Below are 24,674 nucleotides of genomic sequence, written 5' to 3'. Positions count from 1 at the left end.
GCTCCGGCTATGGGTCTAGTATCACTGAGTGGATCAGTTAGCCAAATCAAGAGCAGTTGGTTCCTCACCATGGCTTTGTACCACTAATGCACTTGTGTGGGCATCACATCAGGTTATTTGTTGCTAATTAGGTTAAACAATGAGTTGCTTGGACAGATCTTGGTCATTTCCCCCAATCGCCTATGTAGCACCTTCTGGCACTAGACACACTAACTGTTTGGGGACTGACTCTCTCCTGGCTTTCAGCCATGTCATTCCATTTTACGTGTCAGCTGCATATGGAGTCTTCAGCAATAGGGTCTTACCACTGGCCTTTGGTGGGTCATCAAGTACTCTGACAGAAGTCTGTCAATGTTTGGGAAACGTTGTAGGTTTCTCTGATCAAAAGCTCATTGTGGATGGTAGGCCCAAGCTGGAAGTGGGGGTTACAGGTCAGTGTCCACTAAGAAATTGAAGAACAACATAACCAATATACAAGAGTTAGAGAGGATAGAGATAGAGGGGAGATGGGGAGAGGGAGGGAGGGAAGATGTAGGAGATTTAGGTTAGTCTTCATCCTACCCTCTCCAGTGTCTTGTGGTTCAGGTGTTTCCTGTAAGGGTCTAGTGAAGGTTCAGCCATTTGGTCTGTATTTATTGAAGTAGAATTTTATGGTACCATTGCCATTTGGTTCCAGATTATTGTTTTCCATCCTTCGATGCCCTCCCCGCCCTCCCATCCATCCTAGTGTCTAGTCCATGAGGTGCTTGCTGGGTATGTAAGGTATCTTGGGTAGATTCAGGTTAGGTGTTGTAGATGAGTGAGACTATGTGTCGATTTTTTTTCTGTGATTGGGTAAGTTCACTGAGAATGATCTGTTCCAGGTTCAACCATTTTTCCTCAAATTTCTTTATGTCGCTTTTTCTTACTGCTGTATAGAATTCCATTGTGTAGATATACCACATCTTTGTTATCCATTCTTCTAATGATGGACATCTGGGTTGATTCCAGCTTTTAGCTATTACGAATTGAGCCACTACAAACATGGTTGAGCAAATCTCTCTGGCCTGTGGTTTGAAGGTTTTAGGGTAGATGCCCAGTAAGGGTATAAGTGGGTCTGTTGGTATTTCTGTAGTCAGCTTTTTCAGTAGTCTCCATATTGCCTTTTCTGCATCTATCGAAATAATCATGTGGTTTTTATGTTTAAGCTTGTTTATGTGGTGTATTACGTTGACATGTTTTCATATGTTGAACCACCCTTGTGTTCCTGGGATAAATCCCAGTTGGTCAAGGTGGATAATGCTTTTGAGGTGTTGTTGGATTCGGTTTGCAAGTATTTTGTTGAGGATCTTTGCATCAATGTTCATTAGGGAAACAGGCCGGTAGTTTTCTTTTCTTGTGACATCTCTGCCTGGTTTTGGGATTAGGGTGATACTAGCTTCATAGAAGGAATGGGGTAGCTTTCCCTGTTCTTCAATGGTGTGGCACAGTTTTAGAAAGATTGGTTTGAGTTCTTCCATGAAGGTTTGATAAAATATGGCTGGGAATCCATCTGGTCCTGGACTCTTCTTTTTTTGGCAGGTTTTTTATTACTTTTTCAATGTCCGTGAGTGTGATGGGTTCATTGAGGTGATTAATCTGCTCTGAGTTTAGCTTTGGTAGATGATATGCATCCAGGAATTTATCCATCTCCTCCACATTTTCCAGTTTTGTGGAGTAGAGGTTTTTGAAATAAGTCCTGATGATTCTACCGATTTCACTCATGTCTGTTGTGATCTCTCCTTTTTCATTTTGAATTTTGTTAATTTGGAGTCTCTCCTTTTTTTGCTTGATCAAATTGGCCAGAGGTTTGTCAATCTTGTTTATTTTTTCAAAGAACCAGCTCTTTGTTTTGTCAATTGCCTTAATTGTTTCCTTGGTTTCCAATTCATTAATTTCTGCTCTGATTTTAATTATTTCTTTCCTTCTGGAGCTCTTTGGGTTGGATTTTTCTTGTTTTTCCAATGCCTTTAGGTGGATGGTTAGGCTATTGATTTGGGATCTTTCTGTCTTTTTTATGAAGGCATTGAGTGCTATGAATTTTCCCCTGAGGACTGCCTTCATTGTGTCCCACAAGTTTTGGTATGATGTGTTCTCATTGTCATGCAATTCCAGGAATTTTGCACTTTCATTTTTTATTTCATCCACTATCCATTTATTGTTTAAGGGTGTGCTATTCAGTTTCCAGTTGCCGTTGGGGTTCTTGTTGGTTTTTTTGTTGTTGATTTCTAGGAATATAGCTTTATGATCTGATATTATGCAGGGAATTATGTCGATTTTCCTAAATATGTGGAGGCAGTCTTTGTGACTCAGTATATGGTCTATTTTAGAGAATGTTCCATGGGCTGCTGAGAAGAATGTGTAGTCTGTGGATTTGGGATGGAAAGTTCTGTAGATGTCTGTTAGGTCTAAGTGCTCTATGGTTTTGTTGAGCTCTCTTACTTCCCTGTTGAGCTTCTGTTTGGATGATCTGTCTATTACTGATAATGGTGTGTAGAAGTCCCCAGCTATGTTGGTGTTGGTGGTTATTTCTGTTTTATTGTCAAGTAGGTTTTGTTTTATGAACTGTGGTGCCCCTGTGTTTGGTGCATACAGATTTATGATTGTAATATCCTCTTGATGGATTGTTCCCTTTATAAGTAGGAAGTAGCCATCTTTGTCTTTTTTTGATTGTTTTTGGTTTGAAGTCAATTTTATCTGATATTAATATAGCTACACCTGCTTGTTTCTTATTCCCATTTGCTTGGAATATTGCTTTCCACCCTTTCACCCTGAGGAGGTTTCTGTCTTTAGTGGTAAGGTGGGTTTCTTGAAGGCAACAGATTGAGGGGTCTAATTTTTTGATCCACCCTGTTAGCTTGTGTCTCTTGATGGGTGAATTAAGGCCATTAATATTTAGGGTGATGACTGTGAGATTTGATTATATCCCTGTCATGTTGTGGTGGTAGAGGTGTGTTGGCATTTCCATGGAATTTAAATTTTTTTTCTGTCTACTCTGGGTTTGGTTGCTGTGATCTGCTTCTTGTAGGCATTTGTGTTTGGTTATTTGTTTCTTCTCTGTGGAGAATTTCCTGGAATACTTTGTGTACGTTTGGTTTTGTGTTCATATAATTGTAAAGCTGAATTTTGTCATGGAAAGTTTTCATTTCACCAAATATTATAAGGGAGACTTTTGCCGGGTAGAGTTTTTTGGGTTGGGAGCAATAGGTTCTTAGAGTTTGTAGAGCTTAAATCCAGGCCTTTCTAGCTTTCAGGGTTTCCATTGAGAAGTCTGAAGTAATTCTGATGTGGTTTCCTTTGAAAGTGGTGTGCTGTTTTTCCCTAGCTGCTTTCAGGATTTTTTCTTTGGTGTCAATGTTTAGAGTCTTAATGATAAATGTCTTGGGGAGTTTCTCCTTTGGTCTTGTTGGTTAGGAGTTCTGTTTGCTTCTTGTATCTTGATGGGGCCTTTCTTTTAAGAGACGGGGGAAGTTTTCTTCAATTATTGTGTTAAATAAGTTCTCCATGCCTTTGGTCTGAAATTCTTCTCCTTCTGGTATTCCAATGGTTCTGATATTATGACGTTTAAGTGTATCCCACAATTCTCTCATGTTCTGTTCACAGGAACTTTTGAACTTATTGAAATTTTTGGACTCTTGAACTGTTTCTTCCATCCTGTCTTCCAGATCAGAGTTTCTATCCTCCAATTCGCGGACTCTATTCTTGAGAGCCTCTAGCGAGTTTTGGACTTGTTCAATTAAGTTTGCATTTTCTACTACTTTCCTATGTATCACTTCCATCGCTTTGTCCAGCTCCCTTTTCATCTCATTTTCTGAATTTCTTGATGATTCTTGGAAATCGTCCTTGCATTTCTTTATGTTTTCATTTAGTGTGGCCAGCTGATTTTTAAGGTCCTCTTTTTTTTCTCTCTCACTCAACTCTCTTAGCTCTCTTTGAATTCCTTCCAGTGTCTTATCATATTGCTCTAGCTTAGTGATGGTAGCATCCAGAAGATTATCTGTCCTTTGTAGCTTTCCTGCCAGTTCTAGCAGTAGGTTGGTCAGGGTTGCATTGTTCATTGCTTCCAGTTGATGTTCTGATCCTAAACACTCTTCTATGTTTTGGTTAGATGTAATCCTAGTTGGACTGGGTGATCTGTCTGAATTTTCTTGCATTTTATTTTTCACGTTATTTCTTTTGCTCTGTGGTCTACCCATGTCAGTGTATGGGCAGGTAGGTGGGTGGAGCAGCCTGGGATCTAGCTTAATGAGAATCCAAGGCAGCCTGACGCAGTTGCAAGCAGCCTGGGTTTTTGCTCTCTCTTGCCAAAGCTGCCTATCTATAGCCTGACAGGGGTGCCAACATTGCCTGAATTCTCACCCAGTAATGTACCTAAGCTGCCTGCCTTCGAGCTTGAAAGGGGACTGAGGTTGCAAGCCCTGAAGCTGCCCAAACTCTGGCTGGGAACACTGGGACCTGCAAACTGTCTACGCTCTCCCGCCTCAGGGGAGTGGGGGATGTGTGGCGATGTACAGGTAGGGGATGGCACCTATGCTGGCGCTAGTGACTCAGTGTGGGCTTGTGTGGCCCTTGCCGTGGGATTGGGCCCACTGCACGTGCAATTGTAGTGCAGAGGCAGCTGATGCGGGTACAGGATCAGGACACAGCAGAAGCTGACTGGCGGCAAGTGATATGAGCACAGCAGCAGGGGATCTGGCAGCCACCTACTCACGGCAGAGGTGGCTCTCCTGGCCCTGCGAACCAAGCCCCATGTGGCTGGTTAACTCGCAGGATCAGAGAACAAGAGCGGAGGTAGGAGGTCGCAGCTTCAGTGCACCAGACTGGCAGGCGTGTCTCGTGGGTGCCCGATCACAGCACAGCCTCGCTGGGCGCAGGGAGTGCGGGGGGCACGGGGCGTGCCAGGGGCTGGGGGCGCCCATTGCGAGCAGGGCGCGCGGGGGGGCATGGGCACGTGGGGGGGGGCCTGGGGTGCTCTGGGGCACCGAGTGCACAGGGCGGGGTGTCCGGGGTGCAGTGGGGTACAGGGGGTGCATGGGGGGCACGTGGGGGGGTGCGGTGCACACGGTCGGGGGTGCGGGGGGGGCGCCCGGGGTGCATGGGGCTTTGGGCGCTCGGGGCACGCGGGGTCGCGCGGGGGGGGTTCGGGGGTCGCAGAGCACGCTGGGGCACGCCAGGGCATGGGGCGCGTTGGGCACGCGGGGTGTGTGGGCCATGCGCGGGGGGGGTGCGGGTGCACGGGGGGGCACGGGGTCTTGGGGTGCATGGGGCCGCCGGGGTGCATGGGGCTGGAAGCGCGCTGGGTCGCCGGGCACGCCGTGTCACCCCAGGATGCGGCGGGGTGTGGGGGTCGCGGGGCAGGGGGGTGTGTGCTTCCCTGTTTTTCCCCAATCTGTGCCCTCCCTCTTGCAAAAAGATCCTAATTGCCCTTGAATACTTGCTTTTTTTTTCCCCTGGTATCTGGAGTGCAGCTAGGCAGCCGCCATCTTGGCCGGAAGTCCCTGACTTTATGAATTTTTTGATCTACTTCTTCATTGATCCATTCATCACTTAGTAGTATGTTGTTTAGTTTCCATTATTTTGCATATGCTCTATAGCTTTTATTGCTATTGGTTTGTAGTTTAATTCCATTGTGGTCAGATAGAATACAAGGAATTATTTCAGTTTTCCTGTGTTTGTTAAGATTTGCTTTGTGTACTAACATATGACCTTTTTTAGAGAATGTTCCATGTGATGCTGATAAGTATGTGTATTCTGCAGCATTTGGATGAAATAGCCTGTTATATATCTATTAGGTCCATTTGTTCTATGACCTCATTTAATTCATATGCTTCTGTGTTTTTGTTTTGCTGAAATACCTGTCGATTGATGAGAGTGGGTGTTAAAGTCACCCACTGTAACTGTATTTGGTGTTATCTGTGACCTTAGTTCTAATAGCATTTGTTTGATGAAGTTGGGAGCCCCTGTGTTAGGTTCATATGTGTTTAGGATTATAATGTACTCCTGTTGGAGTATGCTGTTAATCAATTTAAAGTGGCCTTCTTTATCTTTCCTAACTAATGTTGGACTGAAGTCTACCTTGTCAGATATTAGGATAGCAACCCCTGCTTGTTTTCTAGGCCCTTTTCCTTGAAACACTGTGTTCCAACCTTTCACCCTAAGATAGTGTCTATCCTTTGTAGGAAGGTGACTTTCTTAGAGGGAACAAATTGAAGGATCCTACTGTTTAACCCACTATGCAAACCTATGTCTTTTGGTTCGGGCATTGAGGCCTTTGATATTAAGAGACATTATTGAAAGGTGTGTGTTTATCTTTGCCATTTTTTGTAGTTCTTCCTGTTTTACCTTTCCTCTTGTATTAACTAGTATTTGAGTATAGTGTGATTTGTCCAGTTTCCTTATATGTATGTGTGCTTTTCTTTCTCTTCAGTATGGAGTATTCTTTCAAGTATTTTCTATAGAGCTGGTTTGTCTTCAAATATTCCTTTAGCCTGCTTTTGTTGTGGAATGTCCTTATTATGTCTATTTGAATGGATAACTTTACAGGATAGAGTAAGCTTGATGGACAGTTATTATCTTTAAGAACTTCAAATACCAAAATCCAAGCCCTTCCTGGCTTTTAAAGTTTGTGTTGAATAATTTGTTGTGATTCTGATGGGCTTGCCTTTGTATGTAACTTGATTTCTCTCTCTTAACTGCTTTCAATATATTTTCTTTGGTTTGTATGTTTGGTACTTTAATTATAATATGGTGAGGAGAGGTTCTTTCCAGGTATTGTCTAGTTGGTGTTCTAAAGGATTCCTGAATCTGTATTGGCACCTCTTTCCCAATTTGGGGGAAGTTTTCTTCTATGATTGGTGAAAATGCCTACTATGCCTTTGGAGTGAAATTCTTCTCCTTCTACTATACCCTGAATTCTTATGTTTGATCTTTTCATACTGTCCCAAATTGCTTGAAACTCCCATTCCTACTTTCCTATTAGTTTGTGTTTCTCTTTGTTGAACTGTGTTAGATCTGCCACTTGGTCTTCTAGGTTAGATATTCTGTCCTCTCTTTCATTCATTCTACTGGTGAGATTTTCTACAGAGTTTTTTATTTCATTAACTGTGTCCTTCATTGCTCGTAATTCTGACTGATTTTTCTTTATTATTTCTATTTCCTTACTTGATGTCTTGTATTGACCTCTTTATTTCATTAAATTGGTTTCCTGTGTCTTCTTTAATTCCTTGGGTTTCCTCTTTCATTCCTTTGATTTCCTCTTTGACTTTTTTAGCATATTTACAAACATTCTCTTGAAGTTTTTCTCAGGCATTTCCTCTAATTCATTCTCACTGGAGGTCATTTCTGATGTATTAATACTTTTTGGTGGATTTATATTGTCTTGATTTTTAGTGTTTCTTGTGTTATAATGTACATATTTTTGCATCTTGTATTAATTTAATGCTTTGATTTTCTAGTTAGCTGCAATATTATCAGATATATCAATCAATGTGATGTTATATATCTTCAGGGTAGGCATTTCAGTTGCTAGGTGTGGCTCTACAGACTCTCAGATTATCTACAAAAGTGACCCTTGATGTTGGGTTTGCCTGCTATTCATGTAGGCTGAGTGGATCAGAATACAGCTAGATTCTAAAATTTAACTAAACAATGTACACATTCAATGAAACAGCACAGAGTGTTTATGCAAGAGTAGGTATTATGACCACCAGATCCTCTAACAAAGTCATATTCCCTTAGGGTGTGTGTAGTCCCACACCCTTAATCCTGTCAACTAGGAGGTTAAGATTTCTGGTTTGTTGAGGGTTCCAAGTCAGCTTGTGACCAAGTGAGACCTTTCCCTAATGAACAACAGAAGAGGAAACAAAGCCACTATAAACCATGAAGCAACAAATGACAAGCCCCAAGTATAGCTCATGTAAGAATGGAAAATCTGACCATTCATCAAATTTAACTTATAATTCATCCTGATATGGAAGGTGCAATTAGCACTTCTGATTCAAGCCTATATACCAGGCTTATTTGGTGGGTACTGATCTGGTGTAATCCAAGTTACCTTTTGGGATGATTTTGGTCTCAGTTATGCTGCACTCCTGCGTGGGTCCCTCTTTGGTGTGCTGTGGGTTCAAGTAGGCTAGATGGGTGATGGGTCACTGGATCGCTGCTCTGGTTGCCGGTGCTGGGTGCTGTGATCTTCCTTCCCCAGGTCTATGGTGTTTTCTGGTGCTTGCACTGGCAGTGGGGAACAGGAGGCTATGAATGTTGGTTTTAGTTGTTCTCCCAATGGTCCACGTGATTCTCTACCTCATACTGCTTCTCCGTTGGCCGTTGTGGTCCTCCTTTCATGTTTCTTCAGTTTGTGAGGAGCTCCCGTGTGAGTGGAAAATTCCCTCACCTTACTTTTTCTGTGGCTGAAGCTGAGCCATGCAGCTGTGGCCCCGCAGACCTGCTGCTGCCACAGACCTGGTGCCGCTGCTGTAGCCACTTCTGCCTGCCTACATGGGCTCTGGATGTTCTAGATCTCTTATATTTCTCTGCTGCCATTGGTAATTTCTTACACAACTCACTTTTTAGTAGAAGAGTGTTTTTTTTTTTGTTTTTTTTTTTTTTGGCTTTTTCTCTCCTAGGCTGCTTTGGTGTGGCAGTTTCTACACTGCCATCTTAACCAGAAGTCTTTAATCAACATTAAATTTAAAAAAATAAAAGCAGTACCATCCAGGGTAACATGCAGGAGGGTTATCTGTGAGGAGGCTTTGTCTAAGTGATGAAGGTGGATTGGTGTAGTCAATGGTTGATAGATTGGATGCAGGGTCAGGATTAACAATGAGAAAAGGAAGGGGCCATGCAAAGCTTCTGGCTTGAGGAGCTGAAGGGATGAAGTTTTCTTATTGAGATGGGGAAGATGGTGAGGAGCAACATTTTAGTTAGAAACACCAGGAATTTGGTTTTGAGGCTGTTAAGTGTGTGAAATCTATTAAATATCCAGTGAACATGTGCAGTAAGATAGTGCCACAAACCAACCTAGTGTTCAAAGAGAAATATACTGAAATCTGAGAGGCTGTGTCCATGAGACAAAACAGGTTTGAGGATCAAGTCTCAGCATTCAGTGGTAGAAGTCAAGGTTTAGATAAGGGGACACCAGACTAAAAAGGAACAAATATCAAGATGGAGGATAAATCAGAAAACAGTGTCCTGAAAGCTAGGAAAGAACAGGTTTCAGAAATCTTCAAACACATTCAGTGTTGCTCTGAGTCAAGTGAACACAGATTGCCACTGGTGGTTTAGAAATGAGAAATGCCACCAGTGTTTCAACATAGTGATGGAGGAAAGCCTGATTATAAAGAATGGAAGCAGAAGAGTTGGAGATGGGGTATAGAAATAACTTTTCCTGGTAATTTTACTTATAAAGAGGAATATATTGCAGTGAAAGTTGAGGCATATATTTGTGTGTGTGTATGTACATACACAAGCATACACACACAAATATATTATTTTCATAGAACAAAATTCAAGAAGCATATGTGTATAGTAAAGGGAATATCTAGTGAATAACAAGCTGAAGACAGGGACAATTGGCAGAGTCCCTGGGTAGTTGGGGTGGGGTGATCTGGTAAAGGAGCAAGGGGGACAGGCTTCCTATCAATAATGGACCAGGAAAGAGGTTGTCTACAGGCATCTTGCAGAGAGGTGAGGAGCTGTGGAGCTAGGAGTATGTGACTGTTTCCACAGTCAAATGGCAAGTCCTGCTCGCTTATAATTAGAGGAAGTTTGGTGCTTAAGGAAACCAAGTCTGGGTGTCATGTGGAAGAATGAACAAACTAGGGAGATGTGGTTTCTGTATTGCCCAAGAAGACCAAAGGCCTTTACTAAACATGAAGCTAAGCAAAATGGTAGCATTTAAATGCTTGCACTGCAAAATAATGGAGGTTTTGTTTTATCAGGATTTTTTTCTTTTATAACCGTATCACTTTATTAAGTTTTGAGAATCATAGGAACTCTTTCCAACCCCCATGCACTTGCAATATGGGAAATTCCCACTTTAGAAAGAAAAGGAATGTAGCTCTAAGTGATGATTTCTTAGGGTAATTTTGCTTTTCATTAACAGTTGCTTGACATTGTTTAGATTTCTAAGACACTAACCTGCTTAGCCACCTACCTTCATAACATAAATACTATAATGTATATTTTATAGGCATCAACCTCTTCATTCCTAGCTGAAGAGGTACAGCTCTGACTATCTTTACCTTCATGTGCTATAAGCAAAAAATATCACCTCTAAAGCATATATTCACATTTTTATTCTTAAATGGGTAAACTTTTCACTTTGTCATTGAGGACTTATAGGACTGAAATATGTCTTAACTGCCAGGGTGACCTTAGCAGTCTGTTAGTCTGTTTCTGTATGAAATAACGTTTTCCTTGTGTGCTTTGTATTTTTCTTAAAGGGGAAATGTACTGCAGGTTTATATGTACAATGACATGGCTGTCAGCACTGGTAAATTTTCAATTGCTAATTCATTCCGGTTTTTATCTATACTTTTTGTTTATTTGCTATAGCTTATATGTGTTTAAAGAATACATGGTCATAATGTGCAATGTGCATATATAATTACTAGGAAATTACTGGGAGCTTTATAATTTATAAATTAGTTGCAACAGCAGAGAAGAAACTTTAAAAACTAACAATGATCCATACTAGATCAGAAGGCAGCACTTCCCAGGGGCTGAGCAGGCCAGCCTTATTTTCCCACAGGGCTAGAAATGTAGCTTATTAACAGAGCACTTTCCCAGCAAGTCCAGCTTGTGTGAGGCCCTGGATTCATCCCCCAGCACTTGGAATAAAGAAAACAAAAGTGTGTGTATTAAACATGTATGTGTATATAAATAATTATCTCAGTGCTGAAGATTGAACTTTGGGCCTTGCACATTCTAAGCACACACTATAGTATTTAATCATTCCTAAGTTAAGACGATGTGTGTAATGTGATTCAAGGAAAGCAGTTACTCAGTGTTACTATTTGTTTTGTTCAACCCCTTTCTTCTACAAATGTTTCACAGGTAGAAATAATGAAAAGACTTAAAAGGAAATGTGTTTTGAAGGTGGAATGAATGATTAAGCACTCTTGCTAGAAAAAGGCATTTAGGAATTCTTATCTTAGGTGTCTGTCTCTGGGAAGAAAAACCTATTCTTTGCACTGGTTGAATTTGGATACTTTAGTCTATGCTGTTAACATTCTTAGAAACATGTATTCATTTTAGTTATATGTATTTCTATACCAACAAGTATGCTATGTTGGTATTTCTGTACCAACAATTCCTCCTATTGGCTATCAAACCCTTTTTCCTTACTTGAGGAATTTTCATACTATGTTACATTGCATTGGGAAATACAAATTGACTGTTGTCATTGATCCTAGGATTTAGAAGAATTCTGCTTCACGTTTTGCATAAACCATTTGACTGTAGTAACACAAACTGCAGGCTTTGCAGAAATGGACCACGATCTTCTGAAGAGCTTCATCAGCAAAGCCAGCAAAGTGGGAGCCTTTAAGAATTGACCCGCCTGTTTGTGAGAAAGATGTTAAGTCTTCACATTTGCTGCAAATGAGCCATCGATGGAGAACTTTAAAAATTGATCCCAGGGCGGAGAGATGGTTCAGTGATTAAGATGCTTGTTTGCAAAGCCTGACAGCTTGGGTTCAATTCCCCAGTACCCACGTAAGCCAGATGCAGGGTGGTGCATGTATCTGGAGTATGTTTAAGGTGGCAGACCATGGTGTGCCCGTTCTCTCTCTCTCTCTTTTCTATGTACTTACTAAGAAATAAAAGTTTAAAAAATAATTGATTCCACCTGTGGGAAAGGAGATGACAACTCTTCACGTTTCCCTGCAAAACAAGCCACTGATGAACAATTTCTCTATAATTAACAGTATTTGTGATGAATGTGTCTGGCTGAATTCTTGTGTTATGTCAGAAGGATGGTAGTCAGCCTTCTCCATCTGCTTAAACTCAAGAGTTTACATAGGAAGCATTGACTTCTCTTTCTTCTTTGGAATCACTTAAGTTTGATTCCTTTGTCACATTGGTATAATTGTCTGTGCTCTTTTGGCTAGTTGTTCTGGCTGATATTGTAGCTGGACAAGGAAGAGTGACTACACACCTTTAGCCTCTAGCATAGTGCCTTCAGCACAGGCACTCAAGTTAGTGTAAATCTTAAGGGTGGCCCAAGAATAGCTTTGTTTGTAGAATATATGATGCAGGAATAAGTTATACAAAAGAAATTTAGAATAGCCTGTGATTATTAAAGTTCCTTTTATTCTCGCTTATTGTTCTCAAATATAGCTGATGTAGAATTCGCAAAAGGCCTTAGCAAATATATTGTCAAAGGCCCAAGGGCTAATAATGAATCATTAATTTCTTATTTGGGATTACTGAATATTAAGTATATCTTTTGGATGAATGTTATTTCTGGTGTCATCTGCCTTACACAATGGCCTTTGTTTTTCTTTGTGGTAAGAATCTCTCTGTAAGTGGAATGACTATATGTTTTTCTTGGCTTTTGTTACTATAAAAAATGTTTCTTGATGGGACCTGAGCATAATTGTACTAGATGAAAGGAACTAATAGATTTCATGGATTGTGTTAGCAAAAATGAGAAAAATGTATAAGTTTTGGATGAAAACAAGCCACTCAGTAGCAAAAGAGAAACTAACAGGAAGTAGTATTAGACTCTTCTAGCAAGTGATTAAATATGTTATGTAAAGAAAACCTTTTTGGAAATAGAAATCTTCTGATGCAGAAGTATTTGATAATAAAGTGTTTATTTGTAGATAACAGAACTAAGAAGCAACAAAATAAAAATAAAATGTCAACCTTATATCTGTGTATATAAATCCATTTTTATATAATACACCCTTGTTTAGAGCAGCTTTTTAGATGCAATCTCATAGCAAAGTCTATGCTAAAACATAAATGGTTTATGAATTATCCATCTACTATTCATTTTGTCTTTACTCTTTACTAAAGTTATTCTATTTGCTGTGTGTATAGTATGGTGTATGTGTGGGGGTATGCATGTGTGTGTACAGATGTGTGCAGTCTGTGTGCATTCATGCCAAGAAGCCACAGGAGGTTGCCTGATGTATTTCTCTATGGCTCTTTCATCTTATTTTCCTGAAACAGAGTCTGTCTGAATTTGGTGCTCCCTTTTTGGTTAGATTGGCTGACCCATGAGCCCCAGCAATTCTATGACTTTCCACTTAGCACACTTAGCACTCAGGTTATAGGCATGCAGAACCCAACTTTTTTTTTTTTTTAACATGAGTGATAGGAATCAACTACAGCAAGTGCTCTTATTCTTTGAGCCATCTCCCCAGCCCAAGACTACTCTGCCATAATCAGAATCTCCTCCCAGTGGTACATTTGAACCTACATTTGAGACCAGACATAAATAAATAAATAAATATATATATATATATATATATATATATTTTGTAGGCAGTCAGCCAGCCAGGGACGGAAACCCAAAAGAACATGGATGCCACCTTGCCTTCCCTGGCAGGACTAGAACATAGTCTGACCTAGTCTCTTCTAAGATGGCTGCAAACAATTCCTCATCAACAGCTTTCTGCTTATTCAAATTTTCCTGGGATTAGGACACCTGTTGGCTGCCTCATCCTAAGTCAGCCTCTCCCTTACATGCCTGAGTCTGATGATGAGGCTCATCCTAATTGGATGTTTGACTCATATAAAACTTCCTAAACCATGTGTGTGAATCTCTCTTGGTTTTTCTCATGGCCTTTTGGTACGCTATATGTGATGGTGTGTATAGGAGGCAAGAATCGGATACTCAGACTCTTCTTGCACTTCTAAGCCTGTCTGGAAAGAGGAAAGGTCTCTGGGTGTTGTCCTGCTTTTTTTTTTTTTCTTTTTTCTGGGAACTTTACTGCTGTGCTACATACAAGTGATCTCAGTCTTCTCCAACTCACTGTGCGAGCAGGATCTTTTGGCTTGGGTTCTTTCTTTGCCTTCTCCCTGGAGACATACAACATCATTCACCACCATTCCCCACACTCCCCGCAACACACACACACACACTGGGAAGCAGGAGAACTTTTGGCTTGGGCCTTACTGCTTGCCTCCCCTTGATCGTAACTCTCCCTAAACTAATCTCTGTCATGTTTGACCTTTAAGGCTTCATAGTGTCTTCACAGAGCCTTTCTTCCTTTTCTAGCCTATTTCTGGCAGGGTCTCATGAAGCTCTTCAGAGCCCTTTTTTAAAAATGAACTCATTTAATGTAAAAATTGGAACAAAAGGGGCCAGGTAAGTTTATTTACCCTGCCAAACTCCACAATGAGTCAACAGCTATACAGCCAGAGACACTACAAAGGGTAAGAATCAGTGGTTTAACTCTTAAAAGTTAGGATTCCAAATAATAAGGAAGGTCCAGTTTCAAACTAGCTTGAGAAATGTCAGATGAGTCTGAGCTTTGGCATGCTTTCTCTCTGGTCTGAAGCTAGGCTTGCCATCAACACTTCTATGCATTAGTGTTTCCTTCTCATAGATGAATGGACAGCCTCAGAGCACCTTGCTGGTTCTTTGTGAAATATGAGAAAGAGACATTCTCATTAAAGATACTGCATCAGAAACAAATGGATCCTTTCTTTCATATAAGTTTAAGACTTTTTCATCTTGAATTTTGCTTCCTCTTACTCCCAACAAGGAAGCTCATGTTTTAGTGTTTCCAATGCAATTTTGCTCTAAAGTTCACAAAGATGAATATTTTATAGGACAAAATTACTGCCAGGTGTGGCTCATACATTTAATCCTTATTTGGAGGTGGAGATAGGTACATAAGGAGTTTGAGACCAGCTTGTGCTATATCAGACCTTCTCTCCACGAAGAAAAGAAGAAAAGAAACAAAACAGCAAAGGATAATGTTAAATGTTATTTAGCTTAGAATTACCATAAATCACTAGTTAATCTGAACCATAACAATGTTTCATTCAGAGGCAGAATTGTTAACCCATGATAATGAAATACAGCAATTGTAAACAACATAATGTTACCTGTTTTATTACTTCCCAGTACCATGACCAAAACAAATTGGTTTAGAAAATTATGAGGAAAGAAAAAAAGCAACTTATTGCATACATTCAGCCTTTGTCAAACCATAGAAACACAAAACTTTCGGATTTTGTCAGTAATGTCAGTTAAAATGGTAACATTTTCAACTTGGGGCCAATTAGTAGTAGTCATACAACAAACTTAAGCCTTTATGTTACTATTATTACACATCAACATATCAGAATAGCCCCCAAGTGATGGACACAAAAAAAAAACATTTATGAGAATTTATGGCTATTCTGCTCTCATAGTAAAAGTGCTTATTTTGATCTCATTTATACATTATATAGTATAACAATATGCATTAATCATCAATGTTATAATTAAATACCTGAGACAATTTATAAAAAGGGTTGGGCACAGCAGCACAAGCCTTTAATCCCAGCACTCAGAAGACCAAGGATTGATCACGGTGAGTTCAAGGCCAGCCTAAGACTACATAGGAAATGCAAACAATTCCAGGTTAGCCTGGACTACAGTGAGACCCTACCTTGAAAAACAAAACAAAAACAGAAAAAAAAAAGCTTTTATGGACTCATGGTTTTGGAAGTTCAAGTCCAGGATCAGGAGGCCCTAATCTTTGGGCCTCTGGTAAAGGGCAGCATGTGATGGCCAGTATACATGCTAGATCAAATTGCTTATATCATGAGCCAGGAAATAACAAACAAAAAAAGTGTCTCACAACCCCTTTGAAGGTTGACTTAGTGACCTAGATCATAACTATACAAAAACCACAACATAAAACCATTAATGCTCTTAACAACTAATTTATTTTAAAATAGACAAACTATCAGTTATAGAAAATAGTAACACTGCATTTTTGAAGGCATAGTTTTAACAAGTACAAAAAAAGCAATAGCACAATATCTGAAGCCTTAAGAAATCTTAACATGGATTCTTTGAAATTCCTAAAGTTGTGTCACTACTTCTCCTTGAGCTTATTAAAGACCCAGAAGTATTAGTAAAACCTTGACCTAAAACCCAACTAATCTGTGTGGTGGTCATACAAAACTTAGTGGATTGGAGTAAAGCTCTGTTGTTTTTCTAACTGTCAAAATAGTAAGTCTGAAACTCAGGTGAGACCAAAATAAAACTATTTCTAACAAGGCCAGGTTTCTTAAAAACAAAAAACAAAAACTGAGTTTAGACAAAGTGGTTTCCTAAATGCTAGCTGATGCTACCTTAAATACCGCCTATTTTAAATTATAACATCTCTAAATAAGTTAATTACACAAGATAGCTTAAATACACCTCTAAGTGGAGGACGTGACAGAGTGCCTCTTTTTTTAATGCACCTATTTTTAATCTGAAGCTGTTGCACAAAATCAGATAAAAACATTAATGCCTAGCTTAGAAACACTTCTGATTACTTGCAATGTCAGACTAGAAATAATGTGGCTTTGGAAGGGCCAGTGTTAGACCACATTGACTTTAAAAAATGAAGAAACTGCCAGTTCAAAAGATACTTGGAAGACATGTACTATTCTAGAGAAAACACACATCTCCCCAAAGGGAGGAAGGTAGAATAATTGTTGAGATGCAACTAGACAAATACCTAAGAAAAAAATCATGTAAGGCTGCTATATATAACAGTCTGCTTATGAGTACGATTACTTTGTATCTTGATTCTTCAGGACCCAGAAAGTTAGAAAGTGCACTTAGGTTACACACTGTTAGGTTCCTGGGCAGCCAAGCTGTGGTCAGACTGCCTTTTCAAGTACTAAATGGTACTCCTCAATTCAGTGATTCCAATAGTTAAAACAACAACCTGGAGTACTCAGTGCTCTTTGAAAGCATGAGTTGAGTAAGTTATTACATGTTTTGAGGTATGAAATCTGTTTCAGTAGTAGAACAGTATAAAAACAAATCTAATATGTAAAATCAGTCATGTTTTCCAAGTTTGTTACAATAATCAGTTTTACAAGAGTTTAGGGTAATTTGAGTGAATGGACAGTCAATTCTAATTGCATATGGAAGACAGGACACATTTTCTAAGGGTATTCATGTTAAATTAAAAAATATAAATTAAATTAATAAAAAACAAGAGCAAACATCACACATATTCTACAACGGAGGGCAAAGTAGTCAGAAGTTGTGGGTTATCAGGTCCACAGCAGAAGCGGCCTCATTGGTCATGAGGCAGAGCAAATAGACTTTGGAAATACAAACAATCTGCTATAATGTTTTAAATGGCATGATTTACACAAGATTTTCAATCTTCTATAAGAACGATATCTATACCATTAACTGCAATATCAAAACTGGCTTAGGAATCACTCTCACAAATTCTCAGCCTGTATTTGCACATTTCACATCTACTGAATGAGCTGGAGATGTTCAATGTAGCCATAGGCAGAACCTGGGAGAACTAGTTACATTGGTGAGACAGTGTCCCTGTCCATCAGCATCCTGAGACCTTCACTGTTCCTCTTTGTGTGAGGTGTCCAGGCTGTCATTCATCTTCTGCTTTTGCATTCGTGTTCGAGTAGATGCTGAAAGGAGGATGAAAGACTATTAATAATGCTGACAGTATTTAATAGGCCAACAAGGGCCTGCCATATTTGCTATTTATATTGTGCTCAAGCCAAGTCAATGGCACTGTAATCTTGAAGAAGCAAGTCTCCAAAGTTTATCATTTGTTTATTTTTGAGGTGGGGCTTTGCTCTCTAGCCCAGGCTGGTATTGAACTCAATACTTCTTCTGTCTAAGATTCTTGAGTGCTGTGATTACAGGCATCTGTCACCATACCTACCTCAACTTAATTTTTTCTTTTTTTCTGGGTTGGATAGATAGCTTAATGGTAAGGTGTTTGCCTGCAAAGCCTAAGGACTCATGTTCAAAGCCCTAGATCCCAGGTAACCTAGCTGCACAAGGGGGTCAGGTTTAGCATGTGCTTGTGCAATTTAGAACGAAGGGTCTGTAGAACATGTGACATATTTTCTAAAAATCTAAGAATTTTCTTGTGTTTGGAGATGGGTTGTGGGTACTGTAAAATTACATTGGCATGGACATTTAAGACATAATTGCTAATTAACATTTAAAATTACTTAAAAATACTTGAGATAGGATTTTTAACATAAAAAAACACACACAGAGGACTATGTATAGTTTACTGGAGTGGGGAGGCATAAAGAGTAATTGTAGGGCTGAAGAGATGGCTCAGTGGCTAAAGGTGCTTGCTTATAAAGTCTGTCAGCCTAGGTTTATTTCTCCAGTACCCACTTTGAGCCAGGTGGACATTTGTTTGCAGCAGTAAAAGATGCTGGCATGCCCATAAATACAGAAATATATAATTTTTTAAAAAAAGAATAATCACATTTGTAAAAGAAAATAGATCTAAACATTTCACCACCACCTTCTACCTTGCCTAAACAGTACCCTGTGGTGACACTGAATATGGCTCTCTTGTGATCTCCCACTGCTGGAGTTATTTAAGCATGGGCCACCTTACCCATGCACTTCTTTTTTTTTTTTTTTAATACTTTTATGTATTATAGAGCAAGAAAGAATGGAAATGCAAGGGTCTCCAGCTGCTGCAAATTTGATGCATGTGCTACTTTGTGCATCTGGCTTTATGTGGGTATCAGGGAATCAAACCTGGGCCTGCAGGCTTTGTAAGCAAGGGACCTAAACCACTGAGCAATCTCCCCAGGTCCCTCATATGTTTATTTGGTGCTAGGGATCAAACTCAGGGCCTTGTACATGCGAGGCAACACTATCCCCGAGTGGCATTCCAAATCTCTATCCCATTGAAATCTGGTAAACGACCTGATGTTATTTGAAAAACTCTGATTTCAGTAATGAAAAACTTTGCTGGAAACTGTTTTAAAGCCTGTATATTAGGAAGGTTCAAAAATAAAAGAATGAAAGCCTATTTTTTTTGTGAATATGTGTGTTCATGGGTGAGCAGGTACATGTGTGTTTGTTTATGTGTATGTGTGTAGAGGCCTGTGTGTCTTTCCTCAGAAGCTATCCACTCTTTTTGCTATAAATGGGGTTTCACACTGGTCTGGAAGTAGCCGGAACAAGTAGACTAGACTGGCTGGCCAGTGAGCTCCAGGGACTCATATGTGTTCACTTTCCCAATACTGGGATAACAGGTGTGTACCACCATATCTGGCTTCCTTTATAGGTGTTTGGGGAATTGAACTTGGGATCTCATGCCAACTACTTCATTGAGCTATCTCCCTAGCCTGAAAGATTATTCTTTAAATAAGGGCCAGATGTGCAAAGCCTCTGCCATTTCCTGTACTTCCCACTGCAGAACAGCTCCTCATCATAGTATGGCTGTCTTAAGAGTATTTTTCAGCAAAACTCACTGTGCAGAATGAGTCTTCTTGTAATAAAGTTTATGGGAAGGGTGCTGATGACCTTCACCTTGTATCACACACTTAATCCACATATATATAAGGCAAATAATATACACTTGATTCAATTACATTTTAAATGCACAAATAAGTCTACCACTTGAAGGAAGTGAAATAAATACAATGAAAGCAATTATTTCTCTCCTTTATGTAAGGTGGGATGGTAAATACTTACTCATTTCTGCCAATTTCAGTTGAAATTTTGACTCCCCTGGGAGATGTTTACTGAAGATTGAAAAATAAATAGTTATTTCATATGTCTTAAATAGAACTCAAATTTCTGATAAGTGTGGTACTTTCTATGACATTTTATGTATTAGAGTAGCTTTAAATTGTTTGAATTTATTATATAAAATAAAAATGGCATACATTTATGATCCTAAATATTTCCTAGTGGTTCTTACAAAAGCAAAGTATTTAGCATTTTTCAAGAGTAAGAACTTTTTATGTTAAAATTTAATGAAATTATCAATGGTTTAATGGTCAGACCATTAACATTTGATATCTTCACTGAATTTCAGCAGAAGGGACACACCATGGCCTCTTGTCACTGCAAATGAACTCCAGATGCATGTGCCACTTTGTTTATCTGACTTTACATGGGTACTGGGGAATCAATTCTGGTCTGCCAGGCTTTGCAAGCAAGCACCTTTAACTGCTGAGTCATCTCTCTAACCCTCACTTTGGTTCTTCTTAGATAGCTTTTAATAGTTTTGTTGTATGCATGCATATGGACTGCGTGGTGCTTTTTACTTTGGGCTATACTCATTCCCATTATTTTGAGCATCCACATAGCACATAAAATCCCACTGGAGCAGTTGGGAGCAGTGCTGAGACTGGGCTGTTCAGGCCACAGGGTTCCTACCTTCCATCAGCTTCATCAGCTCCCTCGATGTCAAAACGTAGTTTTTTCAGTGGTTTAGGAGGGATGCTCCCATCAGCACTTCTCTTGAGCACTCGGTCACTATTACATACCATCTGGTTTATTTTCTGAAACTTCTCAGATGTCTATGAATCAGAGATATTTATTTTAAATCAGTAAATACCAATATTTTTAAGTTAGAAGATGCACATTTTACTTTGAGGTGGGCCACAAATCAGGCAGAAGTAATCTCATGTGGATAAGTTTTGTGCCTTATTAGACTAAATAAAAAATTTAAATATCAACTTAGAATGACTATGCCAATTCTGCCCTCATTAGACACTTACTCTAATACCTAGTTCTCTTGTCTCCTGTCTTTTCCAATGAGGCTCCTAGTCTTTCTTCATCAGCTGACTATTCTCTCAAGCATTGTTGGGATTTACCCACACAAGACCAGAGCTTCCTTCCCAAAGCAGCAAAGAGGGCCAGCTTTCTGGAACCTTATTTTTGATAGTTTTATATAAGGGTATTATACAAAGAAAGGAAAGATCACAAGGCATTTTGGTTTACTTTATGGATGTTAAGCTGACAATTCCTATAGTTTATATCTTATAAACCCTCACTGATAATAACATTTGAAATGTTGCTGATTTGTAAGCTTTTAATAAAAAAAAATTAAATGTCCAAAAGACTTCAGGATTTTAGTTCAGGCAATATTACTGGAGATGATGTGAGAAATCTTCTGAGGAAGAGTACCATCACAACAAAACTTTAAAAAATATTTTATTTACTTATTTATTTGAGAGGAGAAAGAAGGAGAGAGAATGGGTGCACTGTGGCCTCTAGCCACTACAAACTCCAGGCACATTTGTCACTTTGTGTGTCTGGATTTACATGGGTAATAAGGAATCAAACCTGGCTTTGCTAGCAAGTACCTTAACAGCTAAGCCATCTCTCCAGCCCACAGCAAAACTTTTAAAAGTTATGTAAGAAGTACCAAAGTGAGGGCTGGGGAGATGGCTCAGCAGTTAAAAGTGCTTGCTTGCAAAGCCTGGCAGACCAGAATTGATTCCCCAGTACCCATGTAAAGTCAGATAAACAAAGTGGCATATGCATCTGGAGTTCATTTGCAGTGACAAGAGGTCATGGTGTGCCCCTTCTCTCCCTCCCTCCCTCCCTCCTTTCCTTCTTCCCTCTGTTTCTCATCTCTCTCCTTCATTCTCTTTATCTTTTCTCTCTGCTTATAAATTAATAAATTATTAAAATAAAATGCAAAAGAATAGGCATTTTATCAATTATTTTAGAGGTTATGTCAAGTAAAAAAATTAGTCATTTTGTACCAATTATACTTGCATGAATCCATATCATTGTTAAGCCTAACAGCTGTAGCCCAGTTTAAACAAGATGTCACAACTGTAACATGTACTTTTGCAATTAGTTATACAAACTTAGGCCTGTCTATTTCTTTTATTTCTTTTCTCTTCTCCTTCATTACCTCCTCTACCCTGCTCTTTTTCCTAAGACGGGGTTTTTCTATATAGCCGAAGCTAGCCCAAAACTCACTATGTAGCTATGAAAGCCCAGACTGGCCCTGAACTCATGATCCTCCAGCCTCAGCTTTGTAAGTGCTGGGATTACAGATGTGTGCTGCTGTACCTGGCTAATCATGTAACCAATTGTTAATTGATATACCAGAGAAAGACTATCCCTGAAGTTAGAAGTCTGAGAGGAGGAGAGAGAAAGAAAAGGAGGGAGGGATGAAGGGAGAGAGGAAGGGAGAAAGAATGTGTAAGTAAAAGGTGAACTGTAGTTAGATAGCAGACAGCAGGTAAGATATATAGATATGGTGTATACATTTTGGAGTATCTTAATTCTACTCATATGTTAATGAATTTTAAAACTACTGTAAACATTTATATCAGATAATATGCAAACATGTGGCATCAAAGAAAGCTTATTTGGCCTTTGTCTCCTGTGTCTGATCCTAAACCCTTGGAATTTTCTAAATAAGGAAAGTAAAACCTTCTTTTGTTCTAATAAAGTGAAGCTTCTTAGACCCCTAAGACAGCTTCAGGATGGGATCTAATTACCAAAATGAAAAGCATTACTAGAAGATAGGATTTTCCAGCCATACTCTGTAACATCCAGGGTGGGAAGTGGGCTTTGTATGTATTGTGAACCCGCTGCTAAAAATCCATCAGCTGCAGTGTTGGGAGAAGATGGAACTGGTGACCATACAGGGATGGAAAGCTCATATACTAAGTAGGGACCCCTGTAAAATTCACTCTAGCTCTCTCTTCTGGTTGTTTATCTGCATCCTTTAGGATAACCTGTCAATAGCAAGTAAAATGTTTGCTAGAACTCTGTCAATCCTTCCCACCAATGATCAAACAAGAAGTGTTATAGAAAGTCTGAGTTTGTGGACTCTAACTGGGTAATCAGCGCCCAACTGATTTGAACTGTAGAATACCAGTTGTGCCCAGAGAGTTGAAGAACATACCAACACTCTTGATGGCAAGAGTGTTGTAAGTAAAAGTAGCTTACATACATAAAATTCATGAATACATACGTATACATTATTTCATCTAAGAGAAATGTTTACAAAGCAAATTGTAAATTCACCAATTATAAATATGATTTGAAATTAAATCTGATTTGAAAACATCTAAGATGGATTTATGTTTTCTAGTTCTTTTTAATATGCCTAATAAGGTATTTGAGTGATCTTCAGTTTCTTTTATGGCTGCAACGTAGTTACAGATGTCAATACAGAGATACCTGACTACAAGACCACCAAATAAAGGATACTATAAGTGCACACAAAAGCACCTGTATCATGTTGTTACTTAGGACTTACTTAATAGTCCATGCCATGATACTCGATAGAAAGAAAATACTTACCCCAAATGATTCACCAATTGAGACTAAGATTCTGTCAATTTAAAATGAAACACAAATTAGTAGTGAAAATTACATATAGATTTTGTAAATGTGCAAAGATGAACACAGACACATCCTTCTGAACTATCAGAAACACCAGATCAAAGGTTTGTTATACCCAGAACCACTAAAAAATTATATCCATTAAAATGTTACCATAATGGTACTGATTTGAAAAAAAAAAAAAACACTTAGGTACTCAGATATTGTTTAGCTTTTGTTACTTCTTATGGTGCTAGGGATCAAACTCAGGGCTTTAAGCATGTGAGGTATGTGGTTTACCACTGAGCTACATCTCGTCCCCTCTTCTATGTTCAATGTAATGACCCTAGGTTTTCAAAACATACTCTGCAGAGGCTCATATCTCAAGAGGATTTTTAAAAGTTTTAAGTTTACCTCTACTTAGTGCTTGATTAATCAACAGGTAAGTCACCAAACTTTGTTCAATTTGTTTTCATTTAAAATTTAATTTACATTTGGGTCAAATTTATAAATTAATAATCAGATTTTAATTAGCATCCATATTATATAGCAAATTATACTACATACTATATTATAACATACTATATATTATGTAGTAAATTAGCATCTCTACTCACATATAGTAAAAGCTACTGATGCTATATCACAGAATCATAAATTCCTATCATTCTGTTAAGTCTTTATTTGAACATTATCACCTGCCCCCTCAGCATACACAAAGGATTGAACTGAGGGCCTTGTGCATGTAACACTAAACTACATTTTCAAATTTCTTTTTACTTTTTGAGATTGGGTCTAAGTTTCATAGGCAGGCTCTGAACTTGTGATTGTCCTGCCTCAGCCTCCCAAGTAGCTGAGATTTCTGGGATGTGCCTCAGTGATAGAGTTCTTGCCTAGTGTGATGGTTTGATCCAGGTATCCCTCATAAACTTAGGTGATCTGAATGCTAGGTTCTCAGCTGATGGATATTTGGGAATTAATGCCTCCTGGAACCAGTGTATTGTTGGGGGTGGGCTTATGGATATTATAGCCACTGTCCCCTTGCCAATGTTTGGCACAGTCTCCTGTTGCTATTGTCCACATTATGTTGGACTGTGGGTGATGCCCACCCTCTCTGTTCATGCCATCATGGAGCTTCCCCTCTAGTCTGTCAGCCAAAATAAATGCTTTTTTCCCCAATAGCTGCTCTTGGTTAGGTGATTTCTGCCAGCAATGTGAACCTAACTGCAATAGTAAAGTTGGTACCAAAACTGGCATTGCTGCTAGACACCTGACTGTGTAGATTTGGCTTTCTGGAGCTGATTTTCAAGAGGATTGTGGAAGGATTTGAAACCTTGGCCTAAGAGATGCCTTTCAGTGCTGTAAGTACAGCTTGATAGAC

At 39.2% G+C, this 24,674-nt stretch overlaps 2 protein-coding genes across 9 annotated transcripts in view; one reads left to right on the top strand and one right to left on the bottom strand.

The window, feature by feature from the left end:
* The window catches only part of Rcbtb2 (RCC1 and BTB domain containing protein 2), an 84,350-nt gene extending 71,458 nt beyond the window's left edge, over positions 1-12,892 (top strand). For 7 of the 8 annotated variants that reach the window (XM_045146156.1, XM_045146157.1, XM_004665881.2 and 4 more), the window contains one exon: positions 11,433-12,892. In XM_045146156.1, coding sequence (XP_045002091.1) covers positions 11,433-11,573 — 141 coding nt within the window. In that variant the 3' untranslated portion in view covers positions 11,574-12,892. The remainder of the gene's footprint in view (positions 1-11,432) is intronic. The other variant, XR_006636298.1, reaches the window with a different exon arrangement.
* Positions 12,893-15,893: 3,001 nt separating this feature from the next.
* Rb1 (RB transcriptional corepressor 1) overlaps positions 15,894-24,674 on the bottom strand; it is a 199,842-nt gene continuing 191,061 nt past the window's right edge. The window contains exons 24-27 of the mRNA XM_045145284.1: positions 23,273-23,303; positions 20,375-20,517; positions 19,685-19,734; positions 15,894-17,634 (exon numbers count right to left, since the gene is read on the bottom strand). Coding sequence (XP_045001219.1) covers positions 17,561-17,634; positions 19,685-19,734; positions 20,375-20,517; positions 23,273-23,303 — 298 coding nt within the window. The 3' untranslated portion in view covers positions 15,894-17,560. The remainder of the gene's footprint in view (positions 17,635-19,684; positions 19,735-20,374; positions 20,518-23,272; positions 23,304-24,674) is intronic.

The sequence above is a fragment of the Jaculus jaculus genome, chromosome 3, assembly GCF_020740685.1.
Source record: "Jaculus jaculus isolate mJacJac1 chromosome 3, mJacJac1.mat.Y.cur, whole genome shotgun sequence".
NCBI lineage: Eukaryota > Metazoa > Chordata > Mammalia > Rodentia > Dipodidae > Jaculus > Jaculus jaculus.
Note: the sequence above shows the minus strand (reverse complement) of the source record. Positions and strands in the feature narration are given on the sequence as shown.